The 27,966-nt window shown below is 46.0% G+C and overlaps 1 protein-coding gene across 1 annotated transcript; it reads right to left on the bottom strand.

The window, feature by feature from the left end:
- CKMT2 (creatine kinase, mitochondrial 2) lies at positions 1–27,966 on the bottom strand (the record flags this gene model as incomplete). The annotated part of the gene is made up of 10 exons (XM_080707090.1): positions 27,858–27,966; positions 13,033–13,204; positions 11,534–11,732; positions 10,082–10,177; positions 9,378–9,599; positions 7,894–7,979; positions 5,930–6,053; positions 5,181–5,315; positions 2,961–3,086; positions 1–120 (listed from the first exon to the last, which is right to left on the bottom strand). Exons 2-10 carry the CDS (start codon positions 13,182–13,184, stop codon positions 1–3), a joined length of 1,260 nt encoding a protein of 419 aa, XP_080563216.1. The 5' UTR covers positions 13,185–13,204; positions 27,858–27,966.

The following is a 27,966-nucleotide window of genomic DNA, read 5'->3' as shown; positions in this document are numbered from 1 at the left end:
TCACTTCCTGCCAAACTGAGGCAGAGGCGGTGGCACCTTAATTTCTTGACCTCTCTCCAGCTTCTTTTCACAATCCACCAGGTAGTTGACTCCATCGATGACAATCTGAACAAGTTCAACCTTGACAGTGGAAAAGATGAATGATTAATTCCAACAGAGAACACCTGCAGGACACCGATCCACTGGAACAATGCTGGCATGTACGAGACTTGCCACTTAGCCAGACTTTATAACAGCATCTTCATTCTCACTCTTTCCCTGAGGGTGTGGGAGGGCAGTCATCTGGAGCTCATGGTCAGAGATGGGTGGCATCAGTATCACCGGAGTTCTTCCAAGCTTTCCTTAGTTAAGATAGTGTTACTACTTTGTGTGTGTGAGAACTATTTTTATATATGTGGAAACCATTAGTTTTCATCTCAGACACTTTTCCCCCATTACTCTCTACTGTAAAATATCAGTTTGTCTAAAAGTAGGACTAGACAATGAGTTACATCTTGGTGCTCTTTGGGTCTGAATTGTGACCTGGTGCACTAAGGTCTGAGCACTAAGTGTACCATAGTTCAGAGATCATCATCTGCACAGTATGTTTTGATGAAAAACTATTTAATATCAGATGTTTGTCCACTAAATTATGTTTTGCACTGTTCCAAGAAAGCTTATTACTTAAAAGGAAACTTTACAAATTCCATTATGACATGCTTTTGAAAATTCCTGCTTCTAAAATATGTTAGAACTTTGGTTTCCAAATATTGGGTTTTCTAAACAAGAGCCCCGATACCTTTTGCTTTCTTTCCTGGGATCAACTCCCAAACGAATTATTTGCACTGCTCCTGAGGAAACCCATACTAAGATAGTAAAGCCATAAGTTAATTCCAGATCACATAAAGTACATGCTATAACTTAAGAATAATTAGCAGGAGTGGAAGTGATCATGGAGTGTCTGAGCTAGAGCAGACCTGAGGTGTGATGGAGCCCAGCCCCTCACTATCTCTTTCATATGTAAGAAGACTAGACCCGCTGGGTCAGAAAGCAAGTCACTATTAACTGAGCAGATGATTTCTACTTATCCAATCGATTCAATCCAGCATTGGTGAGGGTGTGGTGAGATGGGGTCTCCCATTAACTGCCAGTGGGACTCTATCTTTTTTTTTCTTTTCTTTTTCTTTTTCTTTCTTTTTTTTGCGGGTCTGGGGATGGAACCCAGGGGCATTCGACCTTGCAGCTACATCCCTTGCCCTATGTTTTATTCTTTATTTTCAAACCGGGTCTCCCTGAGTTGCAAAGGGCCTAAGTAGCTGAGGCTGTCCGCAAACCACGATCCTCCAGCCTCAGCCTCCCGAATGCTGGGATTACAAGCGTGAGCCACCATGCCCAGTGGGACTGTATCTTGATATTAATCATTTGGTAGAAAATTTTATCATAATTAGGGCCTCTTGATTTTCAATCCTGGAATTATTTTTCTAGAAATATATTCTAACTAAACAATCATAGTTGTTTATTAGAGTTATGTATAGAGATGGTCAAACAAAATATCAGTCAAGAAAATATTAAAAAAGGGACTACCTTTACTATGCTATAATTTAAAAATCATGTTCTAGATGGTAGGGGTTTGGAGACTTTTGTTTGTGGATTTGTTTTTGTGGTGTTGGGGACGGAATCCAGGGCCTTACACATGCTACTCAAGTGCTTTACCACTGAGATATACCCCCTAGTCTCCAATCATGTTTTTGAAGAATACTTAAAATTGTGGGAAAATGTCTGTGTATTGAAAAATGCTATAATATCAAATATTTACTCTAGGCACATTTTTTTTGTGTGTGTGTGGTACTGGTGTTCCTGGAAACCCTTCTACCTCCAGGCTACACTCCCAGACCTATTTTTATTTTTATACTTTTTTATTTGGAAACAGGGTCTCAAGCCAGCACGGCTGGCTTAGAACCTGCGTGATCCTCCTGTCTCCGCCTCCCAAGCACGGGGATTACAAGCGTGTACCACCACGCCCGGCTTAGGCACAACTTTTAAATTTTTTGTGTGAATAATTATAAGAGAAAGTGGAAGGCAATTTGAAATAATGTTCATAATGGTTGTCAGGGTTGTTGAATTAAAGAAGCCATTTAACAATTCTTAGTGGCATTTTTCTAGCTTTTATAATAATTACCTGGTAACTTGTTAAACTCTAAGTTACAGTCTGATGATGGCCATACAAATGGGAACAATGCTTTATACAGTGGCCTTCCCAGTTCAGTCCCCTAAGCAGTAGCTTCAACATCCCATGCTGATATAACTTAGTGTGATCAATATTTGCTTAGCGTTCAGTCGCATGTTCCTTAAGTGAAGTCTATATGTCCCATCTCAATTGTCACTCAAGGCTGACACTCATCAATGAATCCCATTCATTCAATGCTTTCAAAGGGTCCCCTCAGCATTGTTTCAGAAGCACAATCATATATAACTAGCACAAACTTTACCTACAATCTTAACCCTAAAGATAAAATTTCAGAAGTGATCCAGCCTTTGGGAATGCCAAAGTGCAGATGATAGTGTGTGATCTTCACCAAGATAAATTCAGAATCAATAGAAATTTTCACACTTACCTTCCTCAGAGGGATAGCACACAGGTTCTCTGACCCCACAGCAGCAAAATATTGCTCTCCTTTAGCATAATAGAGCTCCTGCTGTTGAGGATTGCTGAAGCAGCTCTCAAGGGCAGGCTGCTGACAGGAATCTCACTGTGAATTCCTTTGCTTGCCCATAAATTCTCCAATTACACTGTGTTTACCTTTGTGCCTTTATTTCCCATGGAAGAGCAGCGCTTCAGAATAAATAGCTAACGGGACTCGGGACTCAGTGGGAAAGAGGTCTCAAATTTTGTGAATGAAGAAAGGCTATAGAAGCTACTTCTTTATTTTATCTTAGGCTGATTTTGTTAATTCATGCTGGGAAACTGAGAGAGACGTTACCTCGGATCTACCAATTCGATCGATGTTGGAAATATCATATACGTCCGCCACTGCTGCAGTGTCCACACCGCCAGTGCCACGCTTCTGCAGTCTCAGGTTCTCCAAGATCTTAGAGAAGCGTGGGTCCTAGGATAAGGGATACTGCTTAGTGTCATAAGAAGCAAAACTGATTCACCATCAATGGCACATTCACTGAGGAAAGACATATGATGAGAAATAATATCAGTTAACTTTTTTTTTTTTTTGGTACTGGGGATGGAACCCAGGGGCATTCTACCTCCGAACTATGTCCCCAGCCCTATTTTTTATTCTTTATTTTGAAACAGGGTCTCACTGAGTTCCAAAGGGCCTCACTAAGTAGTAGCTGAGGTTGTTCTCGAACAGCTATCCTCCCTTCTCAGCCTCCCAAATGCTGGTATTACAAGTATGTGCCGCCATGCCCGGCAGCAGTTAATATTCTTGAAGCATTTATTTACTAAGTACCAGGGCATTGTGCTGTAACTTTTAAGCCTTATAACAACCTGATGAAGTAGTGTTTTTTTGTTTTCTTGTTTTTAATTTTTTAACCTCTGTCTTTGTATGTTTTATGATGCTATAACAAAATACCTGAGACCAAGTAGATGATAAAGAATAGAAGTTTATTTGGCTCACGGTTCTGGAGGCTGGGAAATCCAAGAGCGTGGTGCTGGTGTCTGGTGAGGGCCTTCTTGCTGCATCATAATATGGCAGAAGGCATCACAAGCAAGACAGGGCATGCGTGCTGCTGGCTTGGGTTTCTCTTCTTCTCCTTAAAAAGCCACTAATGCCATCGTGAGAGCCCAAACCTTAGACCTTATGTAATCCTATTTGCCTCCCAGAGACCTCACTTCCAAACACTGTTAACTTTGGTAATTAAGTTTCCAACCCATGAACTTCTAGAGGATACAGTCAAACCATAGCACACACACCCTATGAGGGAATTGAGGTTCACAGGAATTAAATTCCCTCAACATCATAAAGCTAGAAGGTAGCAGAGCTGGAATTGAACCTGGGTAGTCGGACTTTGACTTTGTGTTTCTGTATACTTTTTTTGTTTGCGTCTAGATGCTGACTTTAGTATATTCATTACTCACCTGTATAATAGCTGCTACCATTATAATTAAAATTACAAAGTTAAATCACTTCATTTTCTTAGCATTGGAAATTTTTTGTGGTACTGGGGATTGAACCCAAGAGCATTCTACCTCCAGGCTACACCTCCAGCCCTATTTTTTCTTCTTTATTTTGAAACAGGATCTCACTAAATTGTGAAGGGCTTCACTAAGTACATTAGGCTGGCCACGAACCCAGATCCTTCGGTCTCAGCCTCCCAAGTACTGGGATTACAAGCATGCACCACCATGCCTAGCAGCATTGGAATTTTGAATAAACATAATTTTCATGCTACTTTTTGGGGGGGCAGGCAGCACATTTTATAATTTTTTTAAAGTATTTGATTTACTTGGTACACTGTGGCATTATCTACTAATTTTCCAACAGAATCTGTTACCTCTTCTTCTAGCATTGGAGCTGAGGAAGTGGATGAGGGCCAAATCCAGGCTAAGGAAATGAGCAGAGGTGAGGTGCGCCACTCTGAGCCCCACACTTTAAATCTTTATATGGCCGCACATACATACATGCCTTCTCCTCTGCTCATGAGCTGGAACATGGGGCTTGACAGTGAAGGTGCAAATGGGGACAATCCCCCAAGACAAAGGCCTTCCAAGCGTGGGCCTCTGGCGAGCAGCCTCAGCAGCGCAGGGAATGCAAATTCTGCAGCTGAGGCCTAGCAATCTGTGTTTGACCAAGCCCTGTAGGCGATTCTCCTGCATTCCCAAGACTGGGAGCTGTTTACACTAGAAGAGACAGAGGAAGGAGATGGAAGGGGCCCCCAGGAGCAAGGCAGAACTGCCTGCCTGCCTCTTGTGATTTGTTACATGAGGGAGAATTCAAAGGTCTTATTCTTTAAATTATCCACCTTTTTTTGTTTGTTTTGTTTTGTTTTACAGCTCCTAATCTTTTATCCTAATGAATACAAGTGTCATTTGGGGAAAACTTAATGCTTTCTCACTATCATTCTATTACAGGCGGAGAAAGTTAAGTGTTACAAAACGGGCAGTGATATTTTCTCTCTCCACAAAGCAGTCACATCTGAGCTGAGCTTGGTGAGACCCAAGACAGCTGCTGGTCACACAACATTACCTTGCTGAGTTTGGGGATCTTAACGTGGACTCCAGCTCGTAATCCAGTTCCAAGGTTCGAAGGGCAGGTTAGAATATATCCCAGTCGTTCATTCCACATAAACTCCCAGCCCCGTTCCTGGATTAACCGTTCTACCTACAACAATAAACAGCACAGCAAATTCTCAAATGTCCATCCCTTCAGTGCACCAGAAAGAGACATGTGTACCATAGGTTTTCCATGAGTTCAACTGGATTAAATTTATAAAACTTTAACATAAAATGATAAATTTTCTGTAACAATAGTAAAATGGTCAAATCCAGTCAGATTAGATAAACCATGTAAAGTGCTGAACACAGTACCTCACAGATACTAAGCTCTCAATAAATATCAATTGATATTATTTTTCATATCAAGATAGTAGGAGAATATGGTAATTCTCAGCAGCTAAATCGGTGGTCATGTTACATCCTTTACCGACTCTATGCTCAATAGGCAAAAGCAGTATTAAGGAAATACTAAAATAACTAATAAGCCAAAGACTTCCCAAAACCTGGTGGACTGGGTAGGGAAGCATGGGGTCTTTCTCATAAAGAGAAAGTCATCTATTTTCTGAAGCAATGCCTGAAAGTTCTACTTCAGCAAATAGTGCTTTGATCCCCCCCTCAAAAAAAAAATAATCCCATCTTGGAAGTTACCATAGTGTCTTTTTTTTTCAAGAATGAAAAATGGAGGAATCTTATTTTAATGAATATTCAGACATCTCTTACTTCTTTCAGTCCACGACAGAAGCGCTCAAATACTCGTTTCATATTGCCTCCTCTTTCCATTGAGATCACCCTGGTGTGGTCTTCCTCATTTATCCAGATGAGAAATGTCTTGTCATAATTATGCCTAATGAGGAGAGGAATATGGCAGTGAGTGTTAATTACATTTGTCTCAACACATGAATTCCCATTACCTCTGTAGCTTGATTGCTTCATCTCACCTTCCTCATTTCCTAGATGGCCCTCATCTCTTAATTGTGCCTGAACAGGCACCACAAAATATTACCTTGACAGAATAAGGAATAAGATCGACTCCAACCCTTAAAGACATCATGTTGTATTAAAGTTAATCAGGAAACCAAGCATGGGAAGGAGGCAGGGGGAGGGTAGGGGTTAGGGATTGGGTAAGGGCTGATTGGGTGATGTGTACATGTATATCTCAAGTTTTTTTTTATCCTATTAAGAAGTATGACTACAATGCACCAATAAAAATTTATTAAAAATGAGACATCAGTGTGTGTGTGTGTGTGTGTGTGTGTGTGTGTGTGTGTTACTGGGGATGGAACCTAGGGGTCTTCTACCTCCGGGCTATACTCCCAGACCTATTTTATATTTTATTTGGAAGCAGGATCTCACTAAGTTGCTGAGAGCCTCACTCCGTAGCCGAGGCTGGCTTCTAACCTGTGGGTTTCTCCTGTCTCAGGCTCCCAAGTGCTGGGATTACAAGTGTGTGCCACCACGCCCGGCAAGACATCATGTTTTTGTGCAACAAGAATACAATCTGCCGGGCGTGGTGCCGCACGCTTGTAATCCCAGCATTTGGGAGTCTGAGACAGGAGGATCAGGGTTCACCACCAGCCCCACCTACTTAGTGAGGCCTTTGCAACTCAGTGAGACCCTGTTTCAAAATAAAGAATAAAGATAGGGCTGGGGCTGTAGCTTGGAGGTAGAATGTCCCTGGATTCCATCCCCAGTACTGAAAAAAAAAAAAAAAAAAAAAAAAGAATATAATCCTCCCCACCCAGGTTCTCAGATAGTTTGAAAAAATTCAACTATGATAAAATTTAGCATTGACACTAACAGGGGTATTTTATTTCCTAGCAGATTCAGCTACAATCTTGTACTGCTTAACAAAAGGAGGTGGTTATCTTTAGCCTATGATGTTTGGGGTACACAAGGTCTCACTTATGCTTGCCGTATAAGCCCTGCCTGTCTACCCCCCTGAGCAGCTGCTCATGAAAACTTTTATCTCAGCTCCTTTGGATACAATCAGGATAACCTACCAAGGTACAGGAGTCAAAGTGGGCTGAGGACAGTTGACCATGACAAAATAGGTATACACTGGATATCTATTCTTCCTTTAGGATTTTTCTTAAATCTTCAATATTTATTTTTCATTTTCTGTTTTAATGTCATGAGACAGAATATTTGTGAAGTCAAATAATGTGCAACATCTTCCTTCCTCCCTCCCTCCCTTCCTTCCTTCCTTTCTTCCTTCCTTCCTTCCTTCCCTCTCTTTCTTCCTTTCATACTAAGGTTTGAACCCCGGGGAGCTCTATGACTGACTGCCAGCCTTTCTAAATTTTGAGACAGGGTCTTTTTCAGTTGTCCAGGCTAGTCTAGAACTTGTGATCCTCCTGCCTTTCAAGTAGCTGTGATTACAGGAAAGCACCACCACATCTGCCTTGCAAATATGTTAATCTTTCCCTCCATGCATAATCCATGCAAACCAGCTCACACTCCTGTGCACTTTAGAAACAGCACAGTACTTAGGTGTTGTACACACACACACACACACACACACACACACACACACACACACACTTTCTCAGCAGTCTCTACTCCCCATTTAGCTTAAGCTGGGCATGCTGTCAACTGCAGTTCACAGCAGCCTCAGGTTAGGACAAGCAGGCAATCTGAGGAGACCCTCTGCACACAGGGCAAATGTGAAGATGCTGCGTCCATACCAGATTCCCCTGGCATCTGGCCAGTCACGGGCCATCCCAGCACAAGTTAGTAAAGGGGACACTGGCTTATCAAACAGAAAGTGATCCTGCAGGCCAAAAGGACAAAGGGGAGAGAGAAGAGACTGATGAGATCAGGCATGATTGAAAGCGCCAGGAAACCAAGATTGAACTCACTGGTAATGCCGGGGTCTCGTAGGCAATGGCTGTCCACTAGATTAACCTGGGGACTTTAAAAGTGCTGAGTCCCAATTCTCGTCCACCACAGTCTGACTTAACTGTTGCCGGGTGGAGCCTCAGTGTCAGAAGAGCTCTTCAGGTGACGAGCATGAAGCTAAGGTTGAAAGCCACTGACAGTCCACATGGAAATTCTTCATCACTAAGTCACTATGGAGCGTATTTACACCAGCAGCCAACTGTATGCAATAGCAGAGTGGGCAAGAACGAGGGGTGTTGTCCTGAAAAGCCTGCTCTACCTGGCTGCCATTCTTTATGTTGCTAGCATTATTGTTTCATTTATTATTATCATTCTTGTCATTAAAAAGAACTAGAGATATACAATAGTAATCTAGAAATAAAAAGAGCTATCGTTAATGTTCATTTTGTATCAGGCTCTGCGCTACGTGGTTCTAATTTATTTTCTTTAATCTTCGCAACAACCCTATAAAGTATGTGTGATTGTTCTATTTCAGAGGTGAAGTAAACAGACTCACAGAGATAAAACATCTTACCCACTATAGCACCTGTAGGGCAGTAGCTGAGCCTGGACTCAGACCTCTAGGACTCCTGTGCTCATGCCTTTAACCTACAATATGTTCTGCCACAAATCAAAGTCGGTGTCCAGAGAGTAACATTTATTTTTTGTCGTGTGTACATTACTCTTTCTTGCATAACAATATATTCTCTATCATAAGCTACATAGATAACATAAATCTAAATAAGACTACACTGAGGTGAATGGATACAGGGAGGGGAGTCCTTCTTGAATCTCTAAGTGGGAGAATTTCCCGGCTTGAGCCATCAGAGGATGGCTCCACCCCAAGGGGGCTACTTAACTAGAAGGGGGGCTTGTTCTATACAGGCCCGGCAGCTGGTCGGCCTGGTGGTCCCTGAAGCCAGGAGTCTCAGGCCCCCATATCAAATCATAGCTGTCCTGCCTGGTTTGGAAATGGGGTATTTTTTTGTAAAACTTTTATCTTCTAAACTGGAATTTTATTTCTGCTTTTCGTTGGGAGTGTCCTTAAAAGTTACTTTTGAAATCGTCATCCTGTTTTAGCTGTGCGAAGGGGAGAATAAGCAGGGGCCTTGACATTTGTTTACTCTGGTACTGGAGAGACCCGGGAGGACAGAGCTCAGCAGGCTCCCCACCCTGGAGGACGGGCACCACGGGAGCTCTCTCAGTGGGGACCTCAGCCAGGGACACTGGGAGCAGGGGCGACAGCGGCCTGAGCTCTTGGAGGGCCCCAGGTAGCTCCTGATCCACTCACATCGATAAGCTGCTGCTGGTCCCGCTCTGTCATCTCCGACAGCTTGTAGTAGCGGCCAGCAAGGTCCCCCTTGAGGCCCTCCAGGGCCGTGATGGCCACGTTCTCCACCTCCCTTCGCTCGGCCCGGGAGCAAGCGGGTGGCAGGCTCAGCCCGCGGATGCTGCGCCCTGTGCGCACCCGAGAGGACAGCACGTAGCGCTCGTCGAACTGCCCGTGGGTGATCTGTAACACGAGAGGGGAGAGTCACTGCAGCACCCCGGACCACTGCGGTCCTGCCCCTGCCACAGAGACCCCCACCCCGGCTCATTAGCCGTCCCCCCGACCTCCAGGACTCTCAGGCATTGGGCAAGCACAACCGACTGCTGGTCACCTCTGGAACTCTGGAGAGAGGCCTTGGATAGTAAACAGCAGCTGCTTTAAATAGTGGAGTCTATAATCCTTTAACCCCCAAAAGGTGGTTTGGGTTGTTAAAAAATTGTTTTTGGAAAGGTTTAAATTTCTCAGTGACCACTCCTTACACAAGATACAGCCAAGGACGCTGGGACCTCATTGACTCTCTTTGTGGCTCTCCAGGGTGCAAGCTGAACGAGTCACAGAGCCTTGGAAGGACATCTGACCAGTGAAGCTCCCAAGTTCTTCTTGCCGTGGGCTCTGGATCTCCAGCTTCCTGGGAAGTAGTGGGGGCAGGGGAGGATGGTGCCTACCTTGGATGCGTCCAGGTCTGTGGGGTGCTTCATCACCCGAGGGTCATAGCCATTGTGCCTTAGTTTGATGACGGGGTCAAAGAGGTCAGCAAACACCTGAGGGATGGAAGATGCCTCTGCTTTCTCTTTTGTTGACTCACCTAATTGTATAAGACCTTTCCTTTTACTTGACCTTTTCATCTTAAAAGGAAGTTAATACTGTTCTTGGAAATCCTCCATGCTACCATGGAGGAGATGAGTGTAAGAGTGGACTGGTGGATAGTAATAACAACAAGCCTATGCCACAGAAGGCCTTTGGGAGGCATCCCACCTCCCGGGAGAGAGCAGGGCTGCTGAGCCCCATTCTCTTAACTCTCCTGTGGGAGTCGGCTAACTCCACTCTGATCAGACTGAGCAAGAAAAGTGTGTGGTTAAGAATTCAGTGGATTTCTGCTTTGTGAGATAGAAGAAGCGGCCAGGCCAGAAGCTCAGTGGTTTTTTTGCTCAAAGGAGAAGGTCAGGTCGAAGGTTTAAGTGATATACTAAATCCATAGAAAGCTCTGCTGTCCCAGAAGAGACCAGTCGGGGCACAGCAGGGTCCTCTAGCTCTGTGAGCACCTCCCTCAGCCCAAACAATTCAGTGAAAAATCTACTTTTAGAAAAAACTGAGATAATATAATATTGAGAAGTTGTAACAGAACACGGTGCAGCCTTTAGGAGCTATAGGGAGTGGGGAAGGTTCTGGGTCTGTGGAAACAGCTCTGGGTTAGGGCTCTGGGAGCTCAGAACTGGGCACTATTGCATGTCGTTGAGCCACCAGTCTTATTAAAGATGGCTCTTTCCTTCCCTCCATGGCTGCCTTCTGGAGGAGCTGCCTTCTGCTGTGTGAGAAGGCTGAGAGGGGTGACCTTTGGGAGAAGGGATTCAGGCTTCACCACGATGAAGAGGCTCTCTGAGGGGAAGGGACACGATGATGCTGCCTCTGCATCCAGCATGAGAATACCAAGATCATGGGATTTCTCCAGGAGACCTCATGAACTCAGGAGTCTGGGATACAGTAATAGGCAGGAGAATCCTAAGATGAAGACACACCAGACCCAACCCACCCAATGAAGCCTAGCTGCAGACACATCAGCTCCTAAGGTCTTACTGGTAAGTATACATCATTAGATTTTATTTTTTTTTTCTGTACCAACTTATCCACTTGATAAGCTCAGAGGGCTCTATCACGCAACTCATTTCTCTTTGTGGGTATACTACAGCAGTAGCAAAGGAAAGCTTGTCCCTGGGAAGCTGTGGACCTGATCTTCCCAGAAAGCATCCTAGATAGTTCTGCAGGAGCTGGCCTCTCTCTCCAGGAGTGCTCTTTGAGGAGGCAGGAAGCTGACCCCATACAGAACAAAAGGATTCTGGGATCACTTCAACCATACTCAGGATAGTCCTTCACTCTGTAATAAGCAGCCCATGATTTACCTCGTAGGACTCCTCGTCCCCGGCCACCATGCCCACAGTCTTTATGAAGGGGTGGCCGGGGTTGTCCACTCCTGTCTGGATGCACTGGTCCAGGGTATAGCCACCAGGCGTCATCTTATTGCGGAGCTTGGCATAGATGGTGGGGGTGAGGCACTCGGCCATGCAGTTGTTGTGTTTGCGCAGGTCGGGGTAGTCCGCGCTGTGGGGAGGAGAGAGGCCTCAGTTTCTGCCCAGCCTCCACTGGGCACAAAGACAATTGGCTGCCTAGGGTTGTGACATAAGTAAGCCAAGTTTAAAAAAAAAAAAAAAAAACAGTCCTGGTGAATTGCCAGAAATAAGGGCCTGCCTGCCTGCCCTAATAGGAATCCATGATGCTTGGCGCAGAAATGCAGAGCCTGTTAGAAAATGAATTGAAATCATATGCAGATCTTTTTTCCAGCCAGAAGTTTTGGAAAATCTTCAGTGACAGCCACACTTTAGTCCCTAAGTTCCTTCCGTGGTGGAGAGGCTAGAAACGCTGCAGGTGGAACCACCTAGAACAGCGTTTATTGCTGCGTCCTCTGCCCACAAGGCAAACTCCAGGGGAGCAGGGACTGCCTGTCATGGGAGAGCAGTGCCTGGATATTGAAACTGGCCCTCAGTAAGTGTCTGTTAGACTAATACACAGAAGTCAGATGGGGTGCTCTCCTATCCTGGGATGTGTGCTGGCTGAAGAGTTGGGGGCTGAGGACTATCACAGGTAGACACAGGTGATCTCCCCTCAGGGACTCCCCAGGACATGGTTGCTGGTGAGCCCTTCATAGAGGCTGATTCCCCCAGTCCACATCATGCCGACACGGAATCTTTGGAAGTCAGCTTACCACCCAGACTCATTCAGTGTCATGTGTCTCATGCGCAACAAGGTTCCCGGGATGAGATAATATATCTGCTTTCATCCCCTTCATACCATGCCTTCACTTCGATCGCAACGTCTTTTAAAGCTCATACTTAGTCCTGTGGCACTGCACGCCCCAGAAGATGTGGAGCAGTGAGCAAGGCGTAGGTCTGGAGTCAGGGACCTGGGTGTGCCTCTGGCTGTACCAGCTGCATGGAACTGGGCACTACTTAATTTTTCTAAGCCTCCATTACACCACAAAGGGATGCTAAGATGAATAGTAATCAGTGTAAAGTAAGGGCTTAGCACACATGTTAAAATAACAAACACCCACGTAAAGTGAGCATTCGGTGAATGCTATTGCTGTTACTACTTTCAGCTGGACTGTGAGCTCTAGACAGAACTTATAGTGCCACAGTTTCTTGTATTTGCCACAGGTCACTAGGCTTAATGAGCCTCAAAAATGTTTGACTCCCCAGAGAGAGAGAGAGAGACAGACAGAGAGACAGACAGAGAGAGATAGACAGAGAGAGACAGAGAGAGAGATTTTGCTGACAGTTTTCTAGCAGGGGAAAACGTATTTCTGGCTGGTGCTTGTAGTTCTTTTACAGCCAAGGGGACTTACCTTGGGGGAAAGAGCTTGTGCTGCTCCCGGGCCTCTGCACGCACTTTCTGCCGGTTCAGCAGGTAGCCAGTGGTCAGGGCACTGGTGCCCATGGTAGCAAATAGTAGAGATGCATTTCGGCCAGTTAGCAACTTCGAGAAGGTGCTGGCCATCCTTCCTCTTGGATGAGTGTCTGGAAAGCAAAGAAGCTGTGTCAGTCAGACAGCTTCACAGGATGATCCTGAGCCCCAGCACAGAGTTCAGCAGCAGGAGGAAGCACTTTAGGAGCTGTAGCCCTTCTCTGGGTTTATTTTGTTCTTCTGTTTCTTCCTTTTCTTTTTTCTTTTCTTTTTTTTTCACAGTGCTTGGGAAAATGTGAGTGGGTTTACACATTACAAATATCTCTGCCATTGTCTCCAGTAAAAGACAAACAAAAAAAAACAAACAAAAAAAGATTTTTACCTCCAAGTATTTGAAAGACTAGGTGCTCTTTTAGACTTTGCCACTGTGGAACTAGCCCCTATAGGATGGATTTCTGGGCTTGTAAGAGGTGGGTGAAATTTCTGAAAACCATCTTCCCACTCCACTTGCCCCAGATAAACTCACATCAGAGCTCAGAGTAACAAGCCAAGAGATGCAGGTTATCTTGAGAGCAGGTGCCTTTCCGAGTACGAAGGTCAGAATGCTGGCAGTGAAGTGGGGAAACTGAGTCTGGGATACCCTCATTGAGTTAGGACCCTTGAAAGGAGCTGAAGTTGACCAAAGTCAACATATTATAATCCTTTGACCCCCATCAAAAGCAGACTAAAGATCATTCTAAGAAAATTATATTTGGTGCATGCTCTGGGCTGCTGCAGATTAAAATCAAATGAGAAACCCCCAGTCAAAGATCACTAAGACACAAAGAAGCAGGAATGAGAGTCAGCAGAAGAACAGAAGATCCTGCAGTTGTCAGATAAGAACACAGATGAGCTCTAGTTGGGATGTTTGAAGAACTAATTATTGGGATAATTCTTATGAGCAAATAATGAGACGATTGATAATGACCAGCTAGGCATGGTGGCACATGTCTATAATCTCAGTACTCGAGAGGCTGATACAGGAGGATTGCAGGTTCAAGGCCAGCATGAGGGTAACTTAGTGAGATTCTATTTCAAATAAAAAATAAAATAGGGCTGGTAGTGTAGCTCAGAGATAAAATATGCCTGGATTTTATCTCTAGTACTGCAAAAATAATAATAATAATAATAAGACCAACCTGGTGTGTGTGTGTGTGTGTGTGTGTGTGTGTGTGTGTGTGTGTTTTACAGGGGTTTGAACCTAGATGTGTTTAACCTCCAAGCTATACTCCCAGTCCTATTTTTATTTTTATTTTGAAATAAGGTTTCACTAAGTTGCAAAGGGCCTCACTACGTTGGTGAGGCTGGTTTTGCTTTGTTTTGTTTTGGGTTTTTTTTTGGTGGTACTGGGGTTCCTGGAAACCCTTCTACCTCTGGGCTACACCCCCAGACCTATTTTATATTATTTTTATTTAGAAACAGGGTCTCTTAAGCCAGCGAAACTGACTTCAAACCTGCATGATCCTCCTGTCTCCACCTCCCAAGTGCGGGGATTACACGCGTGCACCACCAGGCCCGGTGCAGGTGAGGCTGGTCTTGAACCTGAGGTCCTCCTGTCTCAGCCTCCCAAGTACTGGGATTACAGTCATGAGCCACCTTGCCCAGCAACCAAGCTGATTTGAAAAAGAACTGTGTGTGTGTGTGTGTGTGTGTGTGTGTGTGTGTGTGTGTGTGTGTTTTACTGGGAATTGAACCCAGCAGCATTCTGCCTCTGAGCTGTACCCCCACTAGATATGATACAGATAAAGGTAGAACAAATGAATTATATGTCTTAAAAATGACCCGAAATTGTAGCATAATGAAATAAAAATGTAAAACATAAGATATAAGAAATATGATGGATAGAAGATTGAGGTTAAATTTAGACCCAATTGAAGTTCCAGAAAGAGGAAAGAGAAAACGGAGAACTAAGATTTGAAGAGAAATGACTAAGAATTGTCCAGATCTGATAAAAGACAAGAGGTACACCACAGCACACACAAACTAGAAAGAAACTGGCATCTAGACAAATAGTAGTAAAACTGCCTATTACTAGTAATAAAGATATTAAAAGAGGGAAAGATAGATCATGTGTAGAGAAATGAGAAACATCAGTTATTTTTTTCAACAATGATCTCAGGGAAATGATAATTTTATAGACAAGGATAAATAACAATTACCAACATAGAAATGGGGATATAGTCTAATAAGAGTCAAGAAGACAAATGCAGATAAAGAATAGATCAATGACAAAGGCACTACTAAAATATATACTCAAAAATGTGTATATTAGGAAGAAAGAAAATGGCAGCAGAAGAATAGCCAGAAATGCAGATAATAGAGAAGACAATATAAATTATATATCTTACTTGTATGATACTTATTATGTAAGTATTTGCATAGTTACCAATGCATGATAAAGATCAGGATAAACATGCACAGACTCCCTGCTGGGTCTGCTATTTGATTCCCAGGATGCCCAAATAAAAACGGTGTGGGTTTTCCTACATTTGAAAGGCTCCCAAGACTCTGCTGCAAGATGCTCTAAGCATAGGTGGGTCGGTGGCTTCAAAGGGCTTTTGGATGTGCCTGGTTGTGGTTGAAAGCCTCGTTCACCCAGAGAAGTATGAGCTGCCTACAGCGAACCATCACAGGTGTGGCATGGTCACACACACAATCCTCAGATGAGCTCTCGGAGGCTCCTTTCTTCCATGATTGAATTTTGGGAATCCATCAGTCCTTCAGCTTCCTGCTCTCAGGGTTCTCACCTGGAATTCTCTACTAAACCTGAATGTTTCAAAAGCGTCAAAGACCTTGAAAATATTGAAGGACGTGCTTTTCTACATTCATCCCAGAAATCAGATTATCGAAGATTTATTCTGTGCTAATGTCTACAAATGATTCTCTCAATCATCAAGACAACATGGATTGCTAAAAACAAACGAGATAAATCAGCCATTTCTTATAATGGCGCAACATTAATCTCATCATATGTACGTGTGTGTGTGTGTGTGTGTGTGTGTGTGTGTGTGTTGCTGAGCATTGAATCCAGGGGCCTTCTACCTCTGAGCCATGCCCCCAGCCCTTTTTATTTTTTATTTTGAAAGAGCCTCACTAAGTGAGGCTGGCCTTGAACCACTGATTCTCCTGTCTTAGATTCCCACGTACTGAGATTACAGGTGTGCACCACTGTGCCTGGCTTCATTACATATACTTCTTTGCCACCTGCTAAACTTCAGGTTGCTGTCAGTGTCCGCCCAGGAACAGTGGGTGGCTCCTCAAAGAGATGCCCAGTGCTCCTGCCCTGTGTCCAGCAGGCAACACCAGTGCCCGCCCTTGGGTTCTCATAGCTGCTTCCACACCCTTAAATCTGCTTTCTGAGCAGAGAGGCAATGCTGTCACTCTAAGAAACTCAGCAAAGTAAAACTTTTCCCAAACATTTTGTCTGCACTAGGGGCCTAAGAGTAACCTGAGCATGGTCTCCCTAAGCTAACAGGAAGGATATTCATTTCTGAGGCTGACCCAAATATCTTGATCTTTATGTTTGCTTCCCTTAGTTGCCTATGCACTGATATGTTTTCACATCAAAGTCTACTTGAAAAGACAACTTAAGAAGCACAGTCAGGAGGGAGGAGAGAGACTGCTCTTCTTGTGTAGCCCAGTGACAACTGATGGTCTTCAAAGATCTTTCTCCCTGTACGGGTGATATGTGGGTGGGTGTCTGGCTCAAAATAACTTTATAAAAGTCATCATGTCCGTATTTTAGTTTCTGTACATAATAGTGTTCATGTGCTGTGGATGTCACATGTTGCGCCGGCGTCTAAACAATGGTACATGATTCGTATCAATAATTCCGGGGAGGTTTTGATTCCAGCAAGTCAAGCAATACTGGAAATCTGGAAATAAAATTTTGGTTGTTACTCTCTTCTTCGTGTGTGTGTGTGTGTGTGTGTGTGTGTGTTATAGGGACTGAACCCAGGGCCTCAGGCATGCTAGGCAAGCACTCTACCACTGATCCACATTCCCATCCCCCTTTATATTTTCTATTTTCAGATAGGGTCTCGCTAAATTGCCCACGCTAACCTTGAACTTGCGGTCCTCCTGCCCCTGCCTCCTGAGTAGCTGGGCTTACAGGTATGTGCCTCTGTTCCCAGCTTAAGATCCTTAAGTACCCTGACTTCTATTCCTTGTAGAGAATTGACACACTGCTTCCTTGACTCTATGCTTTTTAGACTCACAGAAATAGCTAATTTCCCTGTTAAGGTGCCACCTGATAAGCTTGAATGTGAGACTGAAGTGAGGGTCCATTTAACAAGCGTGTGACCTGGAAGTGGCTGCTCCCCGTTTGCTTAAAATGCAAAGCCTGGCTTGCGATAAAATCACTTTTTTTCATGACCAAACTGAATCTCTATTGCAGGGTAAAGTTGGCCTTTAAAAAGTTGCACAAGAGAACATTTCTCTCTCTTACACATTTTCCAGTTCGCTGGCAGGCCCACTGTATCTGGGCTAAGCCCCTGCTCCGAAGAGCCTCCATTTGTTATTTGCACAGGTGATGAGGTGCGGAAGAGTGATGCTGGGAAGATGTGCGTGTGTGAGAGGTAACCTGAGTTCGCCCAGGCAGTCAGCCTTCGGCTTTGCCTGGCTTACTTGGGAGGTGGCGTAGAGTCAGTATGTGGAGCTTGGGGTGCTGAGGCTCCAGTGCATTTCCAAGCTGTTTTCCAGTGCATTTCTGAGCTGTTTCTGGAAATCCTGGGCAGGTGATGTCTGCACCTGATTCTACTTTGTCCTACAACTAGGCTCAGCCTTCAGCAGCATCAGACTGTCTGCACCTCTGCGGGCCAAGGCAAGCAAATAGAAAGGCTCACAGGGATGATGTTCACCCCTCCCAGCTCACGAGGCCCAAAGCACAGAACCCCAGGACTTGGTGGGGAGCAGAACACAATTTTTGTTGTTGTTGTTTGTTTGTTGTTGTTGTTGTTGTTGTTGTTAGGGATTGAACCCAGGAGCATTCCTCTTCTGAGCTCCACCTCCAGCCTTATTTCTTTCTTCAATTTTATTTTAAAACAGGGTCTTGCTAAATTGCTGAGGCTGACCTCAAACCTGCAATCCTCCTGTTTCAGTCTTTCCAATACTGGGGTTACAGCGTGTGCCACCATGCCCAGCTGCAGGTACAGTTAAAGATGTGAGGCAGGTGCTTATGGCTTACAGCTTCTTGCAATTTCCTCGAGCCACGATACTAAGTAGCTTCATTTCCTTTAGCACGGGATATTTGTCAGTGAAAAGTGGCCTGCCACCCCAGAAATTCCTTAACATGAAATAAAGAAAAGAAAAAGCAATCGTTTGAATAAACAAATATTAAATAAGTGATGCAGGCCATCTGCTAAAGATATTTCAATGACAGAAAGAACTCACATCCTTTCTTCTCGCTAAGCAGATAGGGCCCATTCCATGCATTTTGTCAAGGAAACTCAAAAGGACTTGATAGCACCATTTTCCTAAATAATTCATCATAAATATTGGGGGTGCTCATTTGTTTCAGTAAACTTCCTTGACTCAAAGGACAAAACAATCTCCTTATCTCCACAACAGCAGCGATTTTACAACATGGAATCAGGTGCCCAAGTTAGACTACTACCTTCCCACCAAGAGTGGCAGGTGCCAGCCAGGTGCTACCTTCTTCAGTACCTTCAGTGTTTCAAGAGATGGCTTCTAGATCATAAAACTGGTTGGAAACTTATTTGATTTGTGTTTATTTTGCTTTGGTTGGGTGGGTCGGGATTATTTGAGCCAAGGTCTTGTTATGTTGCTCAGGCTGGTACTAACCTCTCATGGATTACATCCATGTACTGTTATGTTCATATGGAGCTTTAAAAAATTACATACATTACAAAGGAGCAAAGAAAGAGTGACCATGGTGAGGTTTCTAAAGGAAATGCTCTTTCCCTTCTTGTTCTGTGCAACGTTCATTTTATTTCCTTCACTCACCACGTGCTAGCGAGTATAGTGTACTGAGCGCTGAGCAGGGCTCTAGTCATCTGGAGCCAGTCCCACACTGCAGAAGTTCTCTACAGAAGATAATTCTCCTACATTTAGGAGTGTTAAATTAGATGGCAACTGAATTTGCCTAGAACTTGTGGTGGCTGTCTATCCCCAAAGGTCCCAGGAGAAACCTGTGAGTAGGGGTAACACTGGTGGATTCTAGAGTCCAGAACACTTGTAGATACAGGGATAGATCTGAACAGAGCCAAGGCCAGGGGCTCAGGACATGACCTGTGCACAGGGAAGATTACATTACAGCCTGAGAGCTGAGTCCTAAGTCTCATTCAGGCATCTGTCTGTTGGTCCATCTACTCATCCATTCGCTCAATGAATGTTAGAGAACCCATTCTCCTATCAGATATGGAGACTGCCCTTAAGGACCTCTTACAGAGTTCAGAGTACAGGCTGGTGGGAGAGGAAGGCCATTGCAAAAAGAGATCATTACAACCTAAAGGAAAAAGCAAAAATAATAAAAGGAAGAGAAGACCCGTTTGTGCCTGGTGGATCAAGGAGGTCTTTCTAGAGGAGGTGGAAAGTCTTTTGGGATGTGGCTTTGCTGGTGGTGGGGAGGAGGGGACAAGCAGAGGGCTTTCCAGACAGAAGAAGCAGAATGCAGAGATGGGAGCCAGGAGGGGCAGCAGAGCACAATGTGGAGAGACCTACGGTGGGGACTGCGGAAACAGGGCGAAAGCAGGGAGGCTACAGCCACCATAACCAGAAGAAAGTCTGGGACTTCCTTGTGGAGGTGTGAAAGTGGAAAGAGGATTTTTAACCATTTTACTGGATTTATGGACAGTTGACTCCAGAACAATGCTGTCAAAATGTAGTCTATTGACTGTTGCCCGGTCATGATAATATGAGCATAGAAATCAAGAGGAAACCTGTAGAATGTGTACAGTACTTTGATAAAGTAGTTTAATTTCATCTTGTATTTTATATGTCTGCTTATCTTATTTTATTTTTCTCACAATTGTACTTTAGTATATTTTACAAATGTGTTGGTCTGAAATGGATTAGAGGGTTTCTTTTGGTTTTTGGTTTTGGTGGTACTGGAGATGGAACCCAGGGGCCTTCTACCTCCAGGCTACGCTCCCAGACCCATTTTATATTTTTACTTGGAAACAGGTTCTCTCTCTCTCTCTCTCTCTCTCTCTCTCTCTCTCTCTCTCTCTCTCTCTCTCTCTCTCTCTCTCTTTTGGTGGTACTGGGGTTCCTTGAAGCCCTTCTACCTCCGGGCTACACTCCAGACCTATTTTTACATTTTTATTTTGGAAAAAGTGTCTCTTAAGCCAGTGCAGCTGGCTTTGAATCTGCGTGATCCTCCTGTCTCAGCCTCCCAAGCAAGGGGATTACAAGCGTGCACCACCATGCCCAGTTTTGGATTAGAGATTTATAACGGCTCTACCACAGTTAATTTGAGAAATACTGCTCAGTTTCCTTACCTATAAATGGAACTAATAAGAGGGCCCATCCCAAAGAGGTTGTGTGAGGATTAACAAGTCCTTAGTAGAAATCTTGAAATTCAGGGGGCAGGTGGCATATGTTAGAAATTCCTGTGGCTACCTGGGCACAGTGACACATACTTGTAATCCCAGTACTTGGGAGGCTGAGACAGGAGGGCTGCAGGTTTGAGGCCAGCCCTGGCAACTTTGCTAGACCTTGTTTCAAAATAAAAATAAAATCGCTGCCGGGCGTGGTGGCGCACGCTTGTAATCCCCGCGCTTGGGAGGCGGAGACAGGAGGATCGTGCAGGTTCGAAGCCAGCCGTGCTGGCGTAAGAGACCCTGTTTCAAAAATATAAAATAGGACTGGGAGTGTAGCCCAGAGGAAGAAGGGCTTCCAGGAACCCCAGTACCACCAAAAAAATAAAATAAAATAAAATAAATAAAAATAAAAATAAAAATAAAATCGGGCGTGGTGGTGAACGCTTGTAATCCCAGCATTCAGGAGGCTAAGACCGGAGGATCATGGTTCACGGACAGCCTCAGTGTGCTGAGTGTACTTACTGAGGCCCTTTGCAACTCAGTGAGACCCTGTTTCAATATGGCTGGGGGTGTACCTTGCAGGTACAATGCCCCCGGGTTCCATCCCTAGTACCGCAATAAATAAATAAATAAATAAATAAATAAATAAATAAATAATAGGGCTGGGCTGTGTGGCTCAAAGGTAGGATGCTCCTGGATTCAATCCTCAATACCACCACCAAAAAAGAAAAGAAAGAAAAAAAGGAAGGAAGGTTGGTTAGCTCATACCTGTGGCTGATATGATTAAATTGGTGGGAAAGGGGAAGGTAGCTATAGACTAAAAAAAAGATGCTTGTGTTGAGAATAATCCAGGCACGAGAGTCTCTGGGCTTGAACCACGGCGGTGGGGAAGGATTCCTGGAAGTCTCCAAGGTGTTCAGCTGGTGAGATCAGGGACTCTGCCGCCAGATGTGGGCGTGAGTGTTGTAAAGGGGTCTTGAAGGACTCCCAGATTTCCAGCTTGTGTGACCTGCTTCTCATGGAGCCCTGTCTCACATTTGGGAACCCAGGCTGGGGAGCAGGTTTGGGGTGAGGTAAGGGCAGGATGACCAGGTTGGATGTGAGCTATGTAACATCTGTGAGCTATTCTGAAGTGGATGTCTCCTGATTAATGTCCTGTAATGAGCTCCTCACAGGAGAGGTCTGGGCTGGGACTCACACTTTTTCTAAATTCCCTCCTGATATCCTTCCTGGCTGCTCACAGTGGTGACCTGGCACTTGTGACAGGTGTGACGGTGAGGTCAGAGGCACTGGACCTGGGAGGCCTGGGTCCAGGACCCACTCTGCCGCACACTGTTACCTGTTGGCTTGAGAAGGGCATGGCTATGTCTCCGCTTTCCAGGTCTCAGTTTTCTCAAATGTAAAATGAAAATGCTAATAATTATAATTCTGAGGATTAAAGGGAAAGTCCATGTAGAGTCTGCAGAACAGTCCCTGGTACGCAGTGAGGACTGGATGTGTGTTAGCCTCTGGGTGCTGCCCAGAGAGTGAGAACGTTCTTCCTGCACTGCATGCAGCCCAACTCTGGAAACTCGTGTGTCTCAGGGAAGGGTGAGGACCCCCTCACTCCTGATACCCGCAGAGTGGCTAACTGAACACAGTGAAAGTGCCCCCAGGGCCGTCGCAGAACCTCAGTGGAGACACCTCTGGCTCTTCCCAGGGACCCCTCAGCTTGCGATGCTTCTGTCCTGTCCCTTCGGCAGGCCACTTCCTGGCTGGGCCACCTCCCAGTGCCTCCTGGCTCTGCTCCTCCAAGCCAAGATGGAGCCTGGGCTCTAAGCTCCCTCTCTCCCAAGGATTCGGGTTCCCTCTGGTCCTGAGTGTGACCACTCTTTGTGCTCTGGACTCTGCAGCCCTTCTGTGCCTGTGTCTTGCCCTGTGTGTGCCTTCCCTTCTCCCCTAGTCCTGGCGCCTCCCCGGGGCACCCCAGAGTTGGAGAGCAGGAGACCCCCCCAACCCAAGCCAGCTACACTGAGCTGCTCTAAGTCAGGGACTCTGCTCCTCTGGAAAGACAGGAAAGTTCAAGGCCAGACTAGAGGGCGAGCCTGGCCTTCCTTAGGTCCCATAAGCCTCCTGCTCAGTACTGCGGAGGAATGTTCAGGAGCAGGAGGTCAGGAGTGAGGGCTTCTCTTACAGAGCACGTGTCTGCCCCGGCTGTGCGGACTGGGCAGCTGGCACGGTCCTACCCACTCTGGCTGGGATCAGAGTCACCTGGTGTGCCCTGTGAGCTGCTGCATTCATTCTGGAAAGGGGACAAGAGACTGCTATCAAAATAAAAAAAATGCCCCAGTCCACTGGTTCAGCATCATATTATGGAAATCTATTTTATAGAAAGAAATCTGCCAGTATATAAAGAGAGAGGCAGAAGGTTGTTAATTTTAATGCCGCTTATAGTGGTAATAATACTACTAATTGAAAGTGACCCGTCTATTAGAGGGAAAGGGGCTGTATTAAGGGTGGCATGTTCAGAGGAACACTCTGTAGCTTTTAAAGAATGAGTTGAAATTGCCTCCACTTACCCAGATGCACATCTATGGTACATTCTTAGATAAAAGGGATATAAAAATACCTTGCATAGGACTATGGGTGGTTCCAAATCTATAACAACTTTGAGTATGTGTGTGTATATTTGCTTTACTTGTATGAACATAAAAATTTGTTAGATTATTCATCAAGCTGCTAACAGGGTTATCTCAGAGCAGTGGACTTTGAGGAGGCAACTTATTAATTTTTTATTAACAAAAGTCTGTATTGCATCACCTAAGCACATTTACATTTATGATTCTAAAACATAAAGCTGGAGTCGGGCATGGTGGTACACACTTGTAATCCCAGTACTTGGGAGGCTGAGACAGGAGGATTGCAGGTTTACAGCCAGTCTCAGCTACTTAGTGAGGCCCTCTGCAACTGTGAGGTCCTGTTTGAATAGAGGTAGAATGCCCTTGGGTTCAGTCCCCAGTCCCCTCCTCCCACCACTACACACAAAATAAGTAAAGCTGGATGCAGTGCCACATATCTATAATCCCAGTGACTTGGGAGGCTGAGACAGGAATACTGATGAATTGAGGCCAGCCTGGGCTCAATGGTAGACTGCCGCTGGATTTGATCCCCAATACCAAAAAGAAAAAAAAAAAGTGAAATGCTAAAAATACCAGCTGTGGAGTGTACTAAAAATACAGATGCCTAGATGCTTCCTTTTGCATGAATATCTATAAGAATTACATAGATGTTGTGAAAAAGTCTCCCAAGCCCAGGCAATTGCCATGTGTGCCGGGTCATGCTGGGGTGCTGAGCCAGATCCACAGACTGTGGAGACCCCTGCTCCCACCTAAGCTAAGGAGCTGCTTCTCCCAATAGGGCAAGAAGGAAGGGACAGGCAGCCCAGGGCACTAGGTGAACATAAGTCCTTTCCCCGGTGGCCCCAACCTGGAACAGCCTTCACTGTCTCCTCAAAGCCACCGCTGGAGACTTCAGCCAGCTCCGGTCTGCCCTTGCCTGAATGTTTGCTGACTTCAACTGGCATTTTTAGCATTTAAAGTTTTCATTTAGCCAGGCGTGGTGGCGCACGCTTGTAATCCCCGCGCTTGGGAGGCGGAGACAGGAGGATCGCACAGGTTCAAAGCCAGCCACGCTGGCTTAAAGAGACCCTGTTTCCAAAAATAAAAAAGTATAAAATAGGTCTGGGAGTGTAGCCCGGAGGTAGAAGGGCTTCCAGGAACTCCAGTACCACAAAAAAAAAAAGAAAGTTTTCATTTAATTGTTTTAAGTATGTTGTCTCTTTGAGGAAAAGTCTTTATTCCAGAAAGTTCCCATCACATTTCCAGATCTACTGACCATCGTCTGAAAGCCACAGAGTGGATTTAAGCAGTTGGGCTCCCCCTTCCTCCACACCTCCCTGCTGACAGTGTCTCCAGTGGCTTCCTGGCTTCACAGGGAGACCCTCCCTTTTCCTACTTCTACCCTTTGCCTATCTCCTACCGGGGATTTCTTTCCAGCCCCGCACACCCCCACTTATCTCTATTTAAAAGTAACACTTATTGAGTTCCTACCATGAGCCACATATTTTGCCAGGAGCTTGGCAAACAATATCTTCAGGTTTTGCACCAGCCCTGCCAAGCAGGCATTATTTTGGATCAAGAGAAGTCAAGTGACGTGCTCGAGGTCTGGGCTCAGCATGTTGGGAGAGCTGGGAATCAAATTTGTCTTCAGTGGTGGGTCCAGGCTCCTCGTGGACCCCAGCACCTCACAGTCAGCCTGCGCCAACCAGCAACTGGAGAGAACCACTCCTGTGGCTCAGGACGAGGAGTGCCCTCGGTCACTCCACTGGGTTAGACCTTAAGGCTGTAGAAATGCATTTACCACAGCAGTTCCAGGCCCAGGATTGTCACCCCAGAGCATGTGACTCCTCCCAGCGTCCCAGAATATTATCAGCCTGTTCTTGTCCCCTGTCCTCAGGCTTGTGCCGCAGTGGCCTTGATGCCAGGGATACCTCTACCCACTTCAGTCTGACCAAGGGGCCCAATGTGCCTGCAACGCCGTGCTGGGCTGCTGGGCCAGCCTGCCACTCTTCAAGAAGAGGGTGCATGGGCTTTTCTTCTCTCTGATTCTCAACTCTCCCCCTCATACAGAAGTAGGGATTGCAGGAAGCCGGGAAGGAGGTATTCTCCAGCCCTCACTATGGGAGCTGTGCATGCCATGCTGGGGTGCTGAGTTACCTGTTCCCTAACTCGGAATACCTCTGCCTCCTGTTTTGAAAAACACCATTTGTAGCATCTGAGCTAAAATGGGGCAGAGCTTCTGAGCTCTGAGCTCCTGAGCTCCTGTGCAGGGGGGATTATCATGTAGGGTGCAAGAGTACAGCCTGACTGAGCCAAAAGTGACAGGATCATGTTCGTTCCTGCACTTGCCCTCTCTGTGGACAGGCAAGGACAGCCACAGAGGCCCTGTGGGCAGAGTGCCCGACACCTGTACATCTCTCTGTCACAGGCAGGCATACTGGGAGCCAGGGAATTTTTTTGGTTCTGTGACATCCTGGAATGTGGAGGCCCAAGATTGTCACTGCCCTATGCCTGAGCCTCCTGGTTAATGCAATTATCCTCCATGGGGACACCATGTGTGCCTTTCTGCTAACTCAGAGTTATTTCTGGTCGCACTGTTCACAGTGTCCATGTGTCTGAGCTCCATGGGGCCTGAGGGCAAGTGAAAGGAGGGGAAGGACCACGTGTCAGCTTTCCTTCCAAAGAGCCACCCCAAAACAGAGGGCGTCCTTGGGTTGGACCAGCTCCATAGGACACTCTGAGAAAGTTCCCATGATGCCAGTGTCCTGGACCAGCAGAAAATGATGGTCCCCTCCCAGATGGAAGAGAGCAAAGGGTTGGAGATACCTCACGACCACTGTATCCAAGTCAACTTGAGTGGGCACCTTTGGGCTTCTCTGGCCTACTTAGCAGGTAGAAAGCCATGGGTAGGAGATGTTTAGAGACCCTTGCTACAACACTAGGCCTTGTTTCGGTGCTGATGAAGACATGGGACTGTAACATCTCTCAAGAGTAAATGTTTTCAAGAAAATAGGGAGCCTAGAAATACCTCACCCTTTGAACAACTGTAAGGGAGTGGGGTCCTTCTCCTCTGCCCAAGTCTCTGTGGCTTCCCGGGTAGGGGTGTAGGGTGACCTCCAACTGTCACCTTCAGGACTGGCTCCCTGTGGGGTTCCTGACTCAGTGAGCAGGAACTCCCAGAATGCTGGATAAAGGGAAGACAAATGGATCCTTTCCCCAGGCTGCGACAAGGCTTTGGTAGAAATGGAGCCCAGGGCCTCTGAGGTCTCAGAGGGGCAATGTCTGTCTCAGATTCAGCCCCACCTGGCCTCTGCAAGACCAGCGCACCCACCCACAGCCACCCCCAGTCCAGATTCTCAGCCCTCTTTAAGGAAAGCCGACCTGCCCACATCCCATTCTCTGAGTGTATGCTTCCATCAGGAGACAGGCAGGGTCCAAGGGGTGTGCAGTTCCTTGGGCCTTAGCCCACCCATGCCTGATCATTCCAAAGTCTGGGCCTTCACAAAGGTGCCTGCAGTGCAGGGGAGAAATAAAGCACTCTAACAGCCTAGTAACAACCCTTTGGTCCTTGGGGAGCCTTGCCTGCCCATCTGGAAGGCCTCCTGCCACCTTCTGGCGGTCACCTTCTCCACACGAGCAGACCAGGGACACAGACTGAGACACAGAAGATGTGAGAGCAGCAGGCCTTGTCAGGAAAGCTCTGTGGCAGACCCTGCGGTGCTGCTGCTGCTCCTGCTGCTGCGTGCGTGCGTGCGTGTATGTGTGTGTGTGTGTGTGTGTGTGTGTGTGTGTGTGTGTGTGTGTTGGGGGGGGTGGTCAGAGCAATCCGGCAAGGATGGAGGGAAGCAGCACCAGGGAGACAGAAGTATTTGGTTTATTTTGCAAATGTCACCCTCCGCACATTAAAAGCAGAGCATGGAATGGCAGAGATGCCACCCACACCCAGGGCAAGAACAGGGCCGACTGTGACTGGTTGAGGGCCATGCAGCCCAATAAGTGCAGAGCAGGCCTTTTCCGAATGCACTTAGCCCTATTATGAAGCTTTTGTTTTGATGTCTGGTGAAGGGGAACAATTTCTCGACTCATTTTCAGTATGCTAGTGATTTCAAAAAACGAGTCAGTAGCAATAATATTCACTAGTTTAAGTTGGGTCCAGCTTCTGAGTAATTGATTGGCTCCTTTCAAGGGCCTCAAACACTCTTTATAGGCAGCTCATCTCAAGGCACTGTCGTGCCCCCCTTTGGATGTTGCTGAGGAAAGGCATTTCTAGAAGTGAATGGACTCATCTCCGTAAATTACAAGGGCAAGAAATTTGAACTTTAGTCCAATGTCCAAATTCTACATTTAGCCTCTTTTCAAGAAAAATTCCCTATTTGCTATCAAATAGAGCTGGGCGCTGCTGGGGTTCTGATTTCATGCCTGGTGGTGCTCAGGGCAGAGGGGCCTTCGGCAAGGACAGGCACCCTGCTGGCTTCTTCAGGGAGCCCCTTACTCCTCACAGGTGCAGCACCCACCATCCTACCGTGGCTTGGTGCACCCCCATGGGTGCACTCTTTCACTGCCTCATACTGGCTCTAGCAATGCCCCCTCTTTGGAGAAATAAAGCAGAGTTTCCCAGTCTCACTGACCTTGAAGCTGGAGTCTGCCACGTCCAGATCCCGCTGCCTGCACACAGCCAAGAAGTGTAACAGGAGCTGGCAGCCTGGCCTTGAAGAGGCTCCTGCGCTGGGCGGGGCC

The sequence above is a fragment of the Muscardinus avellanarius genome (genome assembly GCF_963383645.1).
Source record: "Muscardinus avellanarius genome assembly, chromosome: 1".
Classification (NCBI taxonomy): Eukaryota; Metazoa; Chordata; class Mammalia; order Rodentia; family Gliridae; genus Muscardinus; species Muscardinus avellanarius.
Note: the sequence above shows the minus strand (reverse complement) of the source record. Positions and strands in the feature narration are given on the sequence as shown.